We start from the raw sequence: 18,008 nt of genomic DNA, 5'->3' as shown, positions 1-18,008 counted from the left end.
CGTTCAGTCTTGTAACACGTAAACTCGTAAAAGCTGTATGTTATGGTCCTGAAGTTTTCATACTCGGATTAAAAGTTGTTGTTTTGTAAACCGGAGTGATCCTCGACTCGCACACCATGTAAATAGTAAAATTCTACAGTAATGAACGCAGCTCTGCTCCCACCGCCTCGTGAAACGCTCGCAGTGCAGACATCACACTTCACTGTTGGACTTGTTTCACTTTCCAATTTAAAGTATTTCCACACAGCGGACATGCTGACGTAAAACAAAGGATCGGGATAACGATCGGGTTTAGTAAAGCCGATTTCCGATCAGTTAAAAATGCCTTGATCGGCCCCGATCCCGATCTGTGAGATCGGATCGGGACATTCCTAGTAAAAATCTGTGAAATCTGGGATTTTTGCAAAACGAGGTCAGTGAAATTAAGCAAGTTTCCCTGTGAATTTATTAGGGCCCGATTTATAACTAATTAGGATACAATTGGTTAGAAAAAAATGAAATTGAAAACTGAGTTTAATGGATTTCTGTAGACATTGTCAAGACAGTTCTATAGTCTATCATAGAGCCGATCCCCCCTTTTGGCTAGGTACAGATTGCTGGAAACGGGCAGACCTACGTTCGTGTGGCCAACTGTCAAACGGTCCGCATGAAGGAAGAGAAGGAGGTGTTGGAGCACTTTGCAGGAGTCTTCACCATGATGAATCCACAAACTTTCAAGGAGATTTTCCAGACCACTGTACCTTACATGGTTGAGAGGATTTCTAAAAACTACGCCCTGCAGGTATGAATTGTTGTTAGGATGCGTTAACAGAGTCAGTTATGCAGCTTTCTGTCTTGTCTTAATGAGGTTCAAATAAGCCCTAATTGATTTACTGTCTTTAATGTATGATGATTTTTTTCCTTCTTCAGATTGTGGCAAACTCCTTCCTGGCTAACCTGTCGACCTCTGCGCTGTTTGCCACTATCCTAGTGGAGTACCTGTTAGAAAGGCTGCCCGAGATGGGTTCTAACGTAGAGCTGTCTAATCTCTACCTCAAACTCTTCAAACTTGTCTTCGGCTCGGTTTCTCTTTTTGCTGCGGAGAACGAACAGATGCTTAAGGTCAGCCATGCTCTATTCTCTATCATATTCTGTTTAAGGAAAATATTCCTGTAAACTCAAAAAAAATGACTGAGTAAAAGCAGAGTTTAATCCAGTTGGGCTAGCACTGTTCCCTCACAGCAAGAAGGTCCTGGGTTCGATTCCCAGGTGAAGCGGTTTGTGTCCGTTTCTGTGTGGGTTTCCTCCCACAGTCCAAAGACGTGCAAGTGAGGTAAATTGGAGATACAAAATTGTCTATGACTGTTTGACATTAGAGACTTGGAACTGATGAATCTTGTGTAACCAGTAACTACCTGTCCTGTCATAAATGTAACCAAAGTGTGTAATACAATAAATATAAATACAGTTGAAATTCTGATTCAGCTTAGGCTTATGGACTATATAGATGTGTGGACACCCCGTCCTATTGATTGACCTGTTGAGGTGTTTCAACCAAACCCATTGATAACCGCTGTGAAAAATAATTACCAAAAATAAGTATGCTTACAAATTTGTGGCAAACCTTTGGGGATTACTTACCAATACTTTACTAATAATAACATGGTGGCTCTTTGGGCAGCGTTCAGTGGTGCATCATGTGATATTGTAATAAATAAATGTTGTACAAGGAAAGCCACATGCCATGTTAAGGCTTTTCTTGGCCACATTAGGCCCCTCGACTGCATTCTGCATGACGTAACGGCACTTTTCATCGGACACGGTTACCTTTTACTATAAAAATAGTGACTTTGTCCTCAAACTTGTTGGGGAAAAGATAATTGCATTGGTCAAATGGATTTTGACTCCTCATGCATAAAATGTGTGGACTCCTGCACACTTTGACAAAACCCGTGCTGTTAAAAACGTGTCTGGGCCCCAGGCCTTGCTACATTAATTTTAATGCGATCTGTCAGCTCCTCGTATGAGAAATGACACTTGTGCCTCAGATTGACAGCAAGGACTCGAGTGAAGGTCACAGTGAAATAATGGTGCTGAGAGAAAGGAGCTCTAGTCTCTTTTTTCTCGTACTCAAAGCTCTGGGTTTATTGAGAGCAGGATATGATATTCAGAAGCGTTAATTAACTCCACAGTCCATCACGTTTCAAGATGACTGTGACTGTAACTCAGCCTACAGCCTGATGTCACATGACATCATTATTTTCAGTGGCTGTCACAGCCAGAGATACTAGCATGTGCTGTAAGGTAATGTATTCTGTGTTCATTAAGGTTTTGCTGTCTGTTTAATTGGCCTCAGCAGTCATTTGCCAGGTGTCTTCAAGAACAACAGTCCCCAAACTTTTTTGCACCATGGACTGGTTACTTATAAGATATAATTTTACAGACCAGCGGGATTTAAAATAAAATTATACAAGGAGCATAATAAAAAACACAAAGTGCATAACAATGCTACTCACCAATGATGAAAAATCAGTGGTCACCCTGAGCTTTTTTTTCGCTGCAATGAGACGCTCCAACCTAGGCGGTGATAGGAGACCATAACACCTGAAGTGTGCTCCTTATGTCCAGTCGACTCCAAAACTTTTGGTTGCCGTCACTGCATGAAATCCAGCTTCACAAAGATAGGATGTTGGAAATGGAAGCAGTGTGTTTATTGCTTTTGTAGCGATCTCTAATTATTTATTCTTCCTGTGCGGCTCGATAATAAATGATTGGCCTGTGGCCTGGTGGTTGGGGACCACTGTTCTACAGCATCTCAGATCTTTGTCATCATGTTAATATCTGATATGTTTGAATTTTTTCATGTCAGGAAGAGCTTAGACACATGGTATAAAGCAATTTTGTTTTTCTTTTGTGTGCAGCCTCACCTTCATAAGATCGTCAACAGCTCCATGGAACTCGCCCAGTCAGCCAAGGAGCCGTACAACTACTTCTTGTTGCTCAGAGCTCTGTTTCGTTCTATCGGTGGAGGCAGCCATGACCTGTTGTATCAAGAGTTCCTGCCTCTTCTACCCAACCTGCTGCAGGGTGTGTTAAATAATACCTTTATACATTTATTTTGCACTGTGTGTGTGTGTTTTGACTACTTGATGTTTTACACACTTTGATGACACTACTTTCCACTTAACTGATGTTATCTGAGGATTTTAGAGCTGGGACAGGGTGTACATAATAGCATACATTGGTGCTCCGTTGGCTGCATATCAAAACCTTTTCTATGTGCTACATAGTGTGTAACTATATCAGTTGTGCACTTATGCCTGGGGGGGTCATAGGGGTTTCTCGTTGCTGTTGTAATGGTGGCCTCTGCTGACTGGTCAAGGCACCTCTACATTAGAGATGGTAGGTTCACAGATAGAGAGCAGTATAGTGTACGGAGAGTCACTCACTACTGTGCAAAAGGAAGCACCTGTGTCGGAGGAAGGTGCATGATAGTCTGCGGCTCCTCTGGGTCCGGGTGGGTCTGGACCTGCAAAAGTCTTTTTCTGTATACTGTTGATTTGTATAGATCAAGAGCACAATGATTTAGCCAAATGTGTGGCCTTACCACTCTGTTTTCTTTCTTTCAGGTTTGAACATGCTGCAAAGTGGCCTGCATAAGCAGCACATGAAGGATCTGTTTGTGGAGCTATGTCTGACCGTGCCCGTCAGGCTGAGCTCTCTACTCCCCTACTTGCCCATGCTGATGGACCCGCTGGTGTCGGCGCTTAATGGCTCCCAGACTCTGGTTAGCCAGGGCCTGCGCACCCTCGAGCTCTGTGTGGACAACCTGCAGCCGGACTTCCTTTATGACCACATCCAGCCTGTTCGTGCTGAGCTCATGCAGGTATGATCTGTCCCTGTAGTCCTGTAATGTGGGCAGGGAGTTTTTTCCGCTGCTTTTAAAACTGATGAACCTCTGTTTTCTCTCCAGGCGCTTTGGAAAACTTTGAGGAATCCAGCTGATAACATTTCGCATGTAGCCTATCGCGTGCTGGGCAAGTTTGGTGGAAGCAACAGGAAGATGCTGAAGGAGTCGCAGAGGCTGCAGTATGTGGTCACTGAGGTGCAAGGCCCCAGCATTAAAGTGGAGTTTACTGACTGTAAAGCTGCCATTCAGCTGCCCATGGAAAAGGTAACGAGTTCTGTCTCTCTTGCTCCAAAGATTCACAGCTCAGAATTGTGAATATCTACCATTAATGACACTAATAAATTGAATGATAGAATAAAAGGAAGCTACAATACACAGCACAGCTACCTTAACGATGGAATGTAAACCTAGAACATCCAGCGACGGTGCAGGGCTCTGTCTCAAAACTGAAAATGTGTCTGACACCCGGCTGGTAACAGAGCTGAGATTTGAACTTGTATGCTCAGTGGTTTAAAAAACTCGGTGGTTTTACCGCTGTGCCACCCAAGCGCCGGTGTAATAAATTCTTGTCAAAAAGAAGCGCATGTGAGAGGTCTGTCCTCCCCAAGTAATCAAATAGATCATCAGTCTGTAAGCTGCACTCGTTTCCGTGCTCCCCCTTCTTAATCAGTCTACCCGTACCGCGCAGACGGGATTATTTGCTCCAGCTAATGGCTCTTCCTGATGCCCGCTGCTACTTGGGAAAACACAAACTGTCATTTCTATAATTGCCTTGGTGCCTTCAAGATGGATGCCTCCCGCCATCGCGCCGGCGTGCCTTAATTTCATTTGCATGTGCCCAGCGGTTGGCGCGAGCAGCAGCTGCTGTTTGATGCGGCCTGGAGCCCAGCTCTGTCGGTTTGAATTAAGAGAAGCTCCGCCGCTCCATAACTCTTATTGTCCCCCACAGCACCAGCACAAACCCTTAATCAGCGTCGTCTTCCGTCACAATTGGTTGTGTGTGTGTGTGTTTTTCCCCCAGCGTAAGTGTATCACCCTGCCCTTAATGATATCTCCAGATCTGGAGTGGCTTCTGTGGAGAACTCAGCCAGCTACTCCTTCCTGTAGTTACCTGAGCCACACACTCTGGAAACCAGAGCTAAAAAATGTGGTGCAGTCTTGCCCCCCGGGTTTGTGTCCTTCCAGTACTGCGGAGTGAGCGCTCCAGTCAGAACTGTTTCTGTTCTCATGCTAAACTTCCCTCACTGCTGAGTTGATTAATCGCCTCCGTTCTATCTGTCGCCTTGGACGTTCTGCCAGTATTTGTCTCCTGTCTGAGCGTGCTGGCTTTAATGAGGTTTAGCTTACAGACGAGGTGATGAAGTATCTGTCCCCCACACACACTGCAGTTTTGGAGTTTGTCTGCTGAATACTCAAATATTGAAAAATGGATATAAAGAGGACATCCTGCATGTCTTTTTAGGCCTAAATCCACCATTGTATGATTTCATTTATATTATTTTTATTTGGCAACCTCCATGAATAAGAACAATATGTTTTGCACAAATCTGCAGTCTCAGTTCTTTTTTCTCAGTTCAAGAAGTATCACAGAACCAGGCGTCTACTGTATAAAATATTGTCTATGCAATCTACTGGTGTTTATTGTAGGACTTATTGTAGTGATCTGCTTTGCCCACAGTTGGTGCCAGTCATTCCCATCATTGGGATGGTGGTAGATTGTGGGTTCATGTGTATATGTATATATGAGATATAAAAGCATTTCTCATTCCGTTCTGTGCTTTATTGAACTGTTGAGCATGCATGTCATTGTGACTAAGATTTCCAAGACCTTAAACTTGACTTGAGAAACCATTGAGAGTATTATGTTCAAGTTACAAACTTAAGGACCAGCAACAAACCTGCCTGACCAGAAAGCCCAAAAGTTCATACAACAGCCTTAGAAATAGGAGAGAAACCCCTGTGTTAACTGCAAAAGATTTACAGCAAAGGGGTGTGGAAATATTTCAGTTTGCAACTGTATATACACAAAATTGCACACAAGTTTGTGTGACATATAAATGTATAAATGTCTGACACAGACAGGCAGAACAGTCAAGACACAAAAAATAGATCTATATATTTAAAACATGGCTTAGTTCTTGATTTGAGTGATTTGCCTTCCAGAAATGAAAAGGGTTTTAGGAATAGGGTGGCACTGTGGGTCCTTTCTGTTCGAGTTTGCATGTTCTTCCTGGGTGTGTGTGTGGGTTTCCTCCGGGAGCTCTAGTTTCCTCCAGTAGTCCAAAGACATGTGAGGTGAGGTGAATTGGAGATACTAAATTTTCCATGGCTGTATATTTGTGAGCTCAGAACGAGATTCGAACCCAGGATTTCGGGCAGTGCTGTTATCAGCAGCATGGCTCTCGTCATTACTCCACACAAGCGCACTTTAAGAACAAAGAAACTTTTGCAGTCCGTTACTTTGTCTTAAACATAAAGTAGTTCTCACACCTGTCAGTCATTCTGCTGACAGTAGCTGGAATTCGCTGTGGCAGTGCTGCCACCTCTGTCCTTGAAGCACGCTAATTGGTTCATCTTCATCACTGAAGCTTGTCTTCTTATAATTCTGATGCTCTTCAGTATGGCAGAGTGAAATATTGACTGATGGTTTTTTAAATGAGTGCTTTAGACAAGGATGGATTGACTGCACAGTGAAATGCCTGTTGTAATGCAGGGAAGCCTATGAGTTGGCATTTAAATTGAGTTGGCAGTATTGCTACTGTCTGGTGACTCACATCTCTTGATAATGTGCTGGTGCCAGCTTGAGTGCAAGTAATTCTAATATTGACTGATTTTATTTAAAAGATTTACGTTATCACTCCTTTTTATGTTAAATATGAGAAAAGAATCCAAAAATAGAAGCATTTTCACTTGTGGTTTCAGGTCTGGACTTTGTATATGTATGGGTTATTAATTCTGACATAATCGCAGTGACTAAAAAGTGCATTTTTTTCTCCTCAGGCTATAGAGACGGCTCTGGACTGCCTAAAGAGTGCGAACACTGAGCCATATTACAGGCGACAGGCTTGGGAGGTCATAAAGTGCTTTCTGGTGGCCATGACCAGCCTGGATGACAACAAACATGCCCTGTACCAGCTCCTTGCCCACCCCAAGTAAGCTCTTTAATCTTAAAAACTAAAGACAACACCAACTTGGATCTAATACTTTTTTTCCTAAAACGCTTGGACATAGTAGTTTCCATAGTCTAAGCTCAGCTTTGGTTTGTTTCTTTTTTCTTTTTACATTTACATTTACATTTTCAGCATTTAGCAGACGCTTTTATCCAAAGCGACTTACACAATGAGCAATTGAGGATTAAGGGCCTTGCTCAGGGACCCAACAGTGGTGGTGGGACTTGAACCGGCAACCTTCTGTTTACTAGTCCAGTACCTTAACCACTGAGCTACCACTGGCCCTTTTTTTTCCCCCTCTGTGGTTTCTCTGGGCCATGTGTGTGCTGTTAAAAGGGCTAATTACTTAGCAATAGCTCCAGTGGGGGGTTATAGGGTCACATTACCCAGGCATTGAACTCTTTGCGGCGGCTAATTGACTTTCCTCTGTCTGTTTACCAAAAGCCTGCCACCCGTGCCCCTTGCTGAGATAATGAAGTGTGTCAGTTATGAAGGAGGAAGAGCAGCCTTCGCTGTCAGATGTCTTGATTCATGACGTCCTCCCGGCCGTTTCCAGCTCGGCAGTCTGTGCCGGTCACTGTGAAAAGGGCTTTTTCAGAAGGCTACACGCTTTTTCAATATCTCAAATGCCAGCCCGGATAACGGCGCGCTATTCAAGTGGCGGCAGCATGATTTTGAATTGATCCGCAACTCCCTCCCACTGCCAGCCAGCCCTCCATTACGTCTATGCCAAAAAGCAAAGTCTTTTAAATAGCGATAATGAAATGGCATAATCCATCACTGCTGCCACTGGCATTTGGCCTTTTAGAACACAAGCTCAGGCATGGAGAAAACAGCCGCTCCATCACAGCGTTCCTATCAGCAGGTGTAAATAATAAAACATGCTTCCAAATGCCAGTCAAACACCAGGCCAAATATCTCAGCTGTATGCATATTGACACCCCTGATGGCATTTACTATTTACACTTTGTAGTTGCATTGGAGAGTTCAATTGTAAGACTTCTAACAGAAACAGATAATGGCTTTGACGTTGCTCTGACTGGATGGTTAAATGTTTTTTTCTTTTGTAGCTTTACAGAGAAATGGATCCCCAATGTGATCATTTCCCACCGATACAAGGCTCAGGACACACCTGCACGCAGGACGTTTGAACAAGCCCTGACTGGAGCTTTTATGTCTGCAGTCATCAAGGACCTGCGACCCAGTGCCCTGCCCTTCGTCGCCAGTCTTATCCGCCATTACACCATGGTGGCTGTGGCTCAGCAGTGCGGTATGACTTCATATTGCTCAACATTTTTTAATTCCTCTTAACTAATTATAAATATTGTTTATTTTTGTGGCATGTCCTTGTAGTTCCTTGTCAGCAATTTGGGTTGACTATAACTGGTGGCTTCTCTGTGCCCATGTTAACAAGATGTAACAATGTAACTGAAACTGCTTGAAACAGTGGCCTCTTTTCCAAGGTCAAGTAGAGGACATTCTCATACTCAGACATAATCCTGTAAAACAGGTCTGTCATAAAATAAACAAGTGAGCTCCAGGTTGACATGGGCTTGGAAAAAAGTATTTACCCCTTTTCCACCGACGTGGATCCGGGTCCGTTCCGGTTCACGAACTTGATTTTGAACCAGTTCCGCGTGTTTCCACCAAAAAAAAGAGGTTCCAGACAGTGAACTGCCGTTCTAATCTGGCACCACAAAATACTTGGTTTTTCAGCGCGAACCGTGGCGTCATCTGTGGGCGTGTCAAAGTGTAGAGGTTTGGAGTGGACGTTTTCACATTAGACATTATAACATTTATATAGAATTTAAACCACTTTCATCTTTTAAAGTTCACCTGATTAAACGTTGAGCCAGTTTGCCGCTGATATTTTCAAAGCGATGAACTGTGAGATATGATGTGGTAAAAGCGACCCGGGCAGTATAAACGCTTTACGTGAAAAATAAAGCTTAACGTGGCTTGTTGTACTAAAACAATGACCGATGAATTTTGGCAGTACAGAGTGTTTATAACCTGTAATAACGGAGAGAAGTTTAGCGTTTCTGTGTCGTACTTTTAATACATTAGCCACATTACGCTTTATTTAGTTGAAGCTTTTTGCGGATTCACAGCCCCGAGCTGCATAAACACCACACGTAAAGTGAATACGGCTAAACACAGACACGTGGAAAACAGTTACTGCGACAAACACGTCTACGTCTTCTTATCACCAATAGTTGAGCAATGCTTTTTACATAAAAACGAACATCTGTAACAACAGCACAAATGCTCTCACATAATCTACACGCTCCACCATCATGTTACTACTCTTTACTTTCGTTGTGTAACGCCCACCGTTGATGATGCAGGCTTGGTCCCCAAAAACTGGTGGAAACGCCCGTCGGTTCTCTAAAAAACACCAAGGTTCGAAGAAACCTGAACATAATCGGTTCAAGAACCATGGTTCTTTTGGTGGAAAAGCGCCGTCACCTGCCTAAATGACATTGCTGTATGCATTAGAAATCAATAAAATCCAAACATTTTATATCCCTTACAGCTGGATGCAACCTTATAAATGAACAATTATGGTTGTTGTCTAGCAGTGTTGGCTAAAGAACTGAAAGTTTTGTTAAGACACTTGTCCTTATTCATTAAGGCTGCACAAAACAAGTGCAGATTTCAACAGCTGCTGTGATGTTCTCTCGCTCATCTGCACTGATGTGTGTTTAAGCTGCTCTGAACGCACTTGCCTTTTATCATAGAGGCCTGAATCAACACCCTTTAACACAAAACCTGCCCTCATTTAAGCAATGTAGGTTACACTCACCCAGGATGAAAGGGAGCAGGCCAGAATAAATGAATGTTACCTTTCACCCTTGTTTTGACTAAGAAATTGACGGTCCACTGGGTTTGTTGTTGGCAGTTTGTTTATTGCTGGAGTCGATGATTTTTAGGCATAAATAGGCATTTTATGTGGACATTGTGTAAATCACATTAGATATAAGATCACAGCTTAGTGAGCAAATGCCGAGGGAGCCTGAAACGACTGCTAATTTGCACAGTCAGGAAAATCTGTCCAAGCATTTCCGCTTTCAATTTTGAGACTAAAAAAGCCATCCCCACTGTGTACCTGATTCTCAAGTGATTCACTATTTCTTGCTCATTTAAAGCAATTCGGCTTTAAATTCCCTTTTACCTGTACAAATGCCGTTCAAATGAACTGCAATTTCAGTCTAAGGAATTGCACATGTAGGAGTTTTATTCTTTATTTATTCAGCCATTTTCTGTGCTTACAGGTTTATTTAGATGTTTAAGTTTCCCCTGAGGTGTGAGCAGGCGAACAAGAGTAAGCGAGAGCATGGTGCCTAGATTGCATTATCTTGTACCTTGTGTTCACAACATAAGTGCTGGTTCCAAGTTTGTACTGATGATGATGATTTATTGACAAACCACTGGCCAGCTGTGTTTGAACTGATACTCTAGTAAAAAATGTATAATACAATTCCAGGATCAAAACTGACATTTGCGTACTTCTGTGTTTTTCTTGGATACCTCCGATTAAAATACAGGCTTTCTATACACGGTGCTCAAACATTGCTTTTAACTGCTTGATATGTCCATAAATGTAATGTGTAACACTGTTGATGGATATTACAATATCAATATAAATTATAATAAACTGTAACTGAATTTCTGTGCAAATCTGAAAGGTAGTCCATACAGAAGCTGGAAAAGAATTAAAAAGTAGGAGTATATGTTATCTTTTTTTATTTGGTGTAATGAAACCAGAATAATTATTAAGTTTATCTAACAAACAGATTTTTTGTGCAGAATTTTTTGAAATAATCAAAAGCAAATTTTGACGGAGTCTTAGTTTTTTATATACATTTATACGGCTGCTCTTTATATCTTGTATATATACACTGACCAGTCATAGCATTATGACCACTGACAGGTGAAGTGAATAACACTGATTATCTCTTCATCATGGCACCTGTTAGTGGGTGGGATATATTAGGCAGAAAGTGAACATTTTATCCTCAAAGTTGATGTTAAAAGCAGGAAAAATGGACAGGCATGAGGATTTGAGCGGGTTTGACAAGGGCCAAATTATGATGGCTAGACGTGGGGTGTTCCCGGTCTGCAGTGGTCAGTATCTATCAAAAGTGGTCCACAGAAGGAAAAGTGACAGGGTCATGGGCAGCCAAGGCTCACTGATGCATGTAGGCTGGCCTGTATGGTTCGATTCAACAGACGAGCTAATGTAGCTAATGCTGGTTCTGATAGAAAGGTGTCAGAATACACAGTGAATCGCAGTTGCAGGGCTGTTTAGGCAGCAAAAGATGGACCAACACAATATTAAGAAGGTGGTCATAATGTTATGCTTGATTGGTGTATATTCAGTGTTGCCACAGCTAATATGGTTCGCATACCAGACTTCTTGTTGCAGCCCTTTTACTCTATTTTACTAGCTAATCATGTCTGTGTAGACTCCCCACTGACAAATAGCACCACTGAGATTTAAACCCTGGAGCTCAGCAGTAGTGGGCTAGTGCACTTTAGTTCTATACGTTTGAATTGCATTCATTTGTGTTTTCTTTGGAAAGCCATTTTATCATTTGCTACAAACATGAGAGTGAATATTCTGTCACAGGCCACTTCCTGTTCTAATAAATATTTGCTTCCACCCAGACCAAACAATTCATTTGATGTTGTACCTGACATTCTGCTTTTCTGCTCGTCGCATCACTGTCTCCGGGAATTTAATGATGATAGATGTATTTTTTGTAAAGCTTTTGCCTAATTTGCTGAACCCAGCAGACTTGTGTATAAAGGGGCTCTTCTGTGATTTATTCCCCCCTCTCCTGTTTGCACAGTTTGCTGTGTTACAATGGTCATGAAGCACAAATTAGACAATGTGTAGAATCATCTCATGTTGCAAACATAAGCCTTTTTTGTTTGGCTGTGGTGAGCTCGTCCATGCCCTAACTACTTTGCAGTGGTTGATTTCTTCATCTGTGTGACAAAATCTTGGGTGTGTGTTGTAGGTCCTTTCCTGCTTCCAAGCTATCAGCTCGGCAGCCAGCCGAGCACAGCCATGTTCCACAGTGAGGAGAATGGCTCTAAGGGAATGGATCCACTGGTGCTGATTGATGCTATTGCTATTTGCATGGCGTATGAGGAGAAGGAGCTTTGCAAGATCGGTGAAGTCGCGCTGGCTGTAATTTTTGATGTTGCTAGCATTATTTTGGGATCCAAAGAGAGGGTAAGTCTTTGATGTCTCGTTTCTGGCAATACTGGCAATGATTTAAGTGCTGAAATTGACCGTCACATTTTCAAAGGTTGGTTTTTAAGTGTAGCATTTTCCCTGCTAGGCATGCCAGCTGCCTCTCTTCTCCTACATCGTTGAACGTCTGTGCGCGTGCTGCTACGAGCAGGCTTGGTATGCCAAGCTGGGCGGAGTGGTGTCAATCAAGTTCCTCATGGAGAGGCTGCCTCTAATCTGGGTTCTGCAGAACCAGCTTACCTTCCTCAAGGCTCTGCTTTTTGTCATGATGGACCTCACAGGCGAGGTAGGTACAGTTCTATGTAAAGTAAAGACCAGCAGCTCTGTTCTCTCCACTTTGGTCACCTCAAGCTTCTTTATTTTTGCACAGGTGTCTAACGGGGCAGTTGCTATGGCCAAGACTACTCTGGAGCAGCTGCTGGTGCGCTGCGCTACTCCACTGAAGGATGAAGAGAAAACCGAGGAGTTGCTGAGCGCTCAGGATAAGTCCTTTCACATGGTGACACACGACCTGGTGCGTGAGGTCACCTCACCAAACTCCACCGTGCGCAAACAAGCCATGCATTCACTGCAGGTTCTGGCTCAGGTCACCGGCAAAAGTGTCACCATCATCATGGAGCCTCACAAAGAGGTGGGTTCATGTTTCAACCCCTGTAGCAGTAAAATGTGGTCTTTCACATCTGCTTCCAGCCTAGGTTATGATTAAATTAACTATAAACCAAAAAAACACTTTCAGTTGTTAGTTTGTTCCCAGGCCTGAGGATGTGTGATAATAAAAGTAATAAAATAACCAGACACAAGTGTAGCACAGGATGCAAATTTGCATGATTTACAGTCACAAAAAATGCAAAATAATTGAATCCACTGAAATGGATTTATCCTCGTAAGTGCTTGGTGAATTGATACCTAATAAACTCTGTAATAAATAGTCTAGGAACAACTTTACATCTGTAACGATTTGAGCTAAAACCACATGGTTACTGGTGGCTACTTGGCTTTTTACTTTGACCTGTTTAAGAGTAATGTTTGCTGTCCTCAGGTTCTGCAGGACATGGTTCCTCCTAAGAAACACCTTCTCAGACACCAGCCGGCTAATGCTCAGATAGGCCTGATGGAGGGGAACACATTTTGCACCACTCTGCAACCCAGACTCTTCACCATGGATCTTGGTGTCGTTGAGCACAAGGTCTTCTACACTGAGGTTAGATAATCACGACCGTTACTGGGAATAAATCCTGTGTTTTCTCCCATTGTGCTGCTTATTCCAGTGTGTGTGTGTGTGTGGGGGGGGGGGGGGGGGGTTTACATGTTAAATTACTTCATTTGGGATCAGGGCACAATTGTGGGAACATACATATATAGCACAGGAGGGTGAGTATGAGTGTGTCAATAATCAATAGCACACAGAGTCCTGCACTTGCCTTCTTTTATTGTATTTCAGCTCTATTGATTCAACACCTCTACGCAAAGTCCCAGACCAATACATGAAATGCAGTTAGAAAGGTCTGCCTTTAGTTACACCTACCGTTAGTGTGACATTTATGTCAGCAGAGTCGTAGTGCAGCGATAGCAGGGGGGGCGGGGAAGTGAAAGGAGGCAGAAATATAAGTCATGTCCATAATAATAAGAAAAAGAACGCTTATGTGAGAGTATAGAATGCATGTGGTATCAGCCCTTAAATTGGTTTCTAGTTTAAGTGTCCAGTGGAGCAAAGAGATCGTAATAAAGGTGGAAGCTGGAAAACGACAAAGTGGCACGAGTGGCAAATATTTATTCACAGCACTGTACTTAGTTACAAGTAGAATGTTGGCAAGCTTTCCATGATTTCTTAATATCTTATTCAGACAGAAACATAACGCCTATCTTGCCATACATTTTTGCTCGGTATATCAATACTATGATGCATACGTTGTGAGGTACTGTGATATCAGTATTGCATTTGTGTCATGGGGGTGGCTCGGTGGGTAGCACTGGGTTTGATTCCCAGGTAAAGTCTGAGTCCTTTCTGTGTGGAGTTTGCATGTTTTCCCTGTGTCTGTGGGTTTCCTTCCACAGTCCAAAGACATGCAAGTGAGGTGAATTGGCGATACAAAATTGTCCATGACTGTGTTTGACATTAAAAAGTTGAACTGATGAATCTTGTGTAACCAGTAACTACTGTACCTGTCCTGTCATAATGGTAACCAAAGTGTAAAACATGACATTAAAATCCTAATAAATAAATACATAACATTTGTGTCATGGGCAGTTATTAAATCTGTGTGAGACTGAGGATGCCGCCCTGATGAAGCTGCCCTGTTACAAGAGTCTGCCCTCTTTGGTGCCCCTTCGTATCGCTGCGCTCAGTAAGTGTTTCACCTTCCGTTAAATTTCAAACCTACTATGGCCATAAAATTGTACTCACTTTATTCATTTTGCTTGTGCAGATGCCCTGGCAGCGTGTAACTACCTCCCTCAGTCCAGAGAGAAGATTATTGCGGCGCTCTTCAAGGCCCTCAATTCTACCAACAGCGAGCTGCAGGAGGCCGGAGAGGCCTGCATGAGAAAGGTCAGTTCTTGCGCAACACTGACTCTCTTTTGCTTTTTTCTCTCTTCTCGGCCTCTCTACCTGCCACACCGCACTAATGAGCTGTGCCTAGAACAATCGATACGGGAAGCAGGCAGAGGAAAATGAATGTGGCTGTGATGCATCATCTTGCTGTGGAAGGCTGGCCAGGGCTTTATTAGACTGGCCTTTACTCTGCTAATGGAGATACACTAGGCTTTGAGTTTTTCTGCTCCCTGCTGCTGACAGGAGGGAGGAGTCTGAAATACAAAGCTTTTTATCCATATAAAGGCCATGCGTCATAGCTAATGTAATAAGCAAGCAAAAACATTTATTCTGTTAAATAATAATAAAAAGTGAGTTGTTATTGCAAGGGTACTTTTTACATGCTCTAATAATGTGATTATTATCAGATTTCACCAGTTGCCACATATGATTTTGGTTATGTAAAGAGCATACTTACATATTACTAGAGTGGCACGGTGACTTAGTGGGTAGCACTGTCATCTCAGAGCAAGAAGGTCCTGAGTTTGATTCCCAGGTGGGGCGGTCCTGGTCGTTTCTGTGTGGCGTTTGCATGTTCTCCGCGTGTCTGCATGGGTTTCCTTTGGGAGCTCCGGTTTCCTCACACAGTCCAAAGACATGAAAGTGAGGTGAATTGGAGATACAAAATTGTCCATGACTGTTTGACATTAAAAAGTTGAACAGACCATTTTTGAAAAGCTTTTTGCACTTTATGGAACTTTATTCAGCACCAGACTGCAGGATGTGCATCGCGTTCAGTAAGCGTATGTGTTTTCTGTTTCTTAGTTCTTGGAGGGAGCCACTATTGAAGTGGATCAGATCCACACACACATGCGGCCTCTGCTAATGATGCTGGGGGATTATCGCAGCCTGACGCTGAACGTGGTAAACAGACTCACTTCAGTTACACGCCTCTTTCCTAATTCCTTCAACGACAAGTTCTGTGATCAGATGATGGTAAGTGCTGGCAAAACAAATCACTTGCACTCAGTTTTTTTCTCATACAACATATTAAGAAAGTCTTAATTGCTGCTGTTAAGAAATCTGGCATAATAGGGCACGTTTAAATTTTCTGTTTGTTGCCTCTCCAGCGATTCATTTTCCTACACTGTGTGTAGAAAAATGATTTAAGCATTGAATGATTTGCAAATCCCCATTTTGACCTTTTAATAGTGTTTAAACAAGAGGTTAATTGTTTTAACTAGCATATCAGATTGGAGGTAATGCTAGCAGCAGAGGCATTACAGTTAAGGTTATGGTTTTGGTTTTGTTGTGCGTGTTACACTTTGATTCTTTTTGGTCTGGGTCGTGTGGGTTAGGAGATGGAATAATAATACTAGAGAAGCAAATTTTGCGCATTATCTTGCAGTCCTTGAGCAAGACCCTTATCCCTCTCAATGGCTAACCCTTCTAACCCTGCGCTCTGACCCCAGCATTCCAAAGAAGCTGGGATATGCAGAAACATTTTTTTAGTGTACTGAACATATGTATAAGTATGTATGACAAATAAAGGGCATTCATTGGTTGATTTATTTATAAAGCTTGGTTCTGATTGATGCATGCCATGAAATATGAAAGCTATTTTTTTATTTTGAATGTTGTATGGTTTACGGTATGGTAATACTGGTTCCTAATTTAATTACGTATTTCTAACACTGACAAGCTAGCAGTTTGAATTCTAGATAAAAGGTCTTACTTGACTTCATGCTTGTCAAGTTGCTCAATGTTGAGGTGAACTGTTGCATCCGTAATGTTAAGCTTTCTTAAATTGTGTGTTCTCCTTTTCACAGCAACACTTGAGGAAGTGGATGGAGGTGGTCGTGCTCACGCATAAAGGAGGACAGCGTGGTGACGGCAGTGTAAGTGTGAACTTGTTTCCTCTGCCACAGTTTTTGGTTCTTAACAATTTAAAGGGTTCATAAGGCTGGAGTGCCCTTTTTAGCAGTGTCACTGTGACCTTCAGAAGTTTATAAATGCAGATGTTGTTAACGCGTGCTCTGTGGTATTTTCTGCCTCCGCTTAAGGCTCAGTTGTCAGTCCTGTAGTGCTGGGTTGTAATTAGAGAGTGCTAGCAGAAGCCCGAGGTGTCTGGACTGTGTTCTGGGCCAGAACGATTCACACAGATACAAGGTGCGAGTGGCTATATTACAATCAATGATTAATTAGGCGCCACTTTCCCCCGGGTCGTCTTAATAACGAGCCCCCGAGTGCTGTAGCCCTGTTATCTTGCCACAGATAACCTTGTAGAGGAGAGAAAAGGTGAGAGGAAGGGCCTCCCAGATAACCGTCAGTCTTTTTGACACTCTCTTCGCACCAACTTCCTCTAAACAGATTGTAATTACATGCAAATTGGCTCGCTGTTCCTGCAGCTCTTATTGTATCTGCAACGCGACAGGATAAGCAAGCGTGGCGACAAGGCGGGGTCAGCCAGGGGCGGGGAGGGGGCTCATATTACAAAAATAAGCAGGGAATAGAGAATGGGTGTGAGTTAAGGTTGCAGGTTGACGTCCATTTAAGTTCTTAATAAATGTATTCTAGGAGGTTCTAAAATATGCTGAGACTTTGTCCAACCTTCACTTCCTCAAACACAGCCGATTGTGTTCGAGTGGACACCCAGCGTGCTTGGTGGCTCTGCTGAGATTTGAAATCTCAGCAGTGATGCCCTGCAGCCACCTGAGTGCCCCGAATTGATTTCTTTAATTGATGGCAGTGCTTGAGCACTGACCTCTTTGACGGTCACTGTTTCATCTGTTGATCACTAACATCCCTTCTTGCAGCTTTGTGGCAACAATTTGGGAAAGGGTCTCGAACACTGTTTACAATGGACATTGTCTCATATCAGCTTTACAGAATCCAGGACCAACAGACCCAAAACCCCTGTTAAGCAAACCAAAAGCTATGTGGCAGGGAAAAACTCCCCTTAAATTACAAGGAAGAAACCTTGAGAGGAGCCAGACCCATCCTCTAAATGTATTTAACTTACACAAATCATATATACAAAATTATTTTAAATAAATTTTGGCTCTGTCTTGTGCCTGTGTACAACAGACAGAAACACCTTGACATGTTTATTGTGGAGAAACTTCAGTGGCCCAATCAAAGTCCTTACATCAA

At 42.8% G+C, this 18,008-nt stretch overlaps 1 protein-coding gene across 1 annotated transcript in view; it reads left to right on the top strand.

The window, feature by feature from the left end:
• Positions 1–18,008, top strand: part of trrap (transformation/transcription domain-associated protein) — a 104,382-nt gene that overhangs the window by 9,417 nt on the left and 76,957 nt on the right. Inside the window, exons 16-30 of the mRNA XM_063003169.1 lie at positions 587–781; positions 910–1,101; positions 2,901–3,066; positions 3,609–3,865; positions 3,953–4,153; positions 6,890–7,041; positions 8,130–8,329; positions 12,087–12,304; positions 12,414–12,611; positions 12,696–12,956; positions 13,365–13,526; positions 14,574–14,670; positions 14,752–14,873; positions 15,681–15,851; positions 16,685–16,753. Coding sequence (XP_062859239.1) covers positions 587–781; positions 910–1,101; positions 2,901–3,066; positions 3,609–3,865; positions 3,953–4,153; positions 6,890–7,041; positions 8,130–8,329; positions 12,087–12,304; positions 12,414–12,611; positions 12,696–12,956; positions 13,365–13,526; positions 14,574–14,670; positions 14,752–14,873; positions 15,681–15,851; positions 16,685–16,753 — 2,661 coding nt within the window. The remainder of the gene's footprint in view (positions 1–586; positions 782–909; positions 1,102–2,900; positions 3,067–3,608; positions 3,866–3,952; positions 4,154–6,889; positions 7,042–8,129; positions 8,330–12,086; positions 12,305–12,413; positions 12,612–12,695; positions 12,957–13,364; positions 13,527–14,573; positions 14,671–14,751; positions 14,874–15,680; positions 15,852–16,684; positions 16,754–18,008) is intronic.

This window comes from Trichomycterus rosablanca, chromosome 10 (assembly GCF_030014385.1).
Source record: "Trichomycterus rosablanca isolate fTriRos1 chromosome 10, fTriRos1.hap1, whole genome shotgun sequence".
Lineage (NCBI taxonomy): Eukaryota > Metazoa > Chordata > Actinopteri > Siluriformes > Trichomycteridae > Trichomycterus > Trichomycterus rosablanca.
This window is presented reverse-complemented; position numbering and strand designations above follow the sequence as displayed.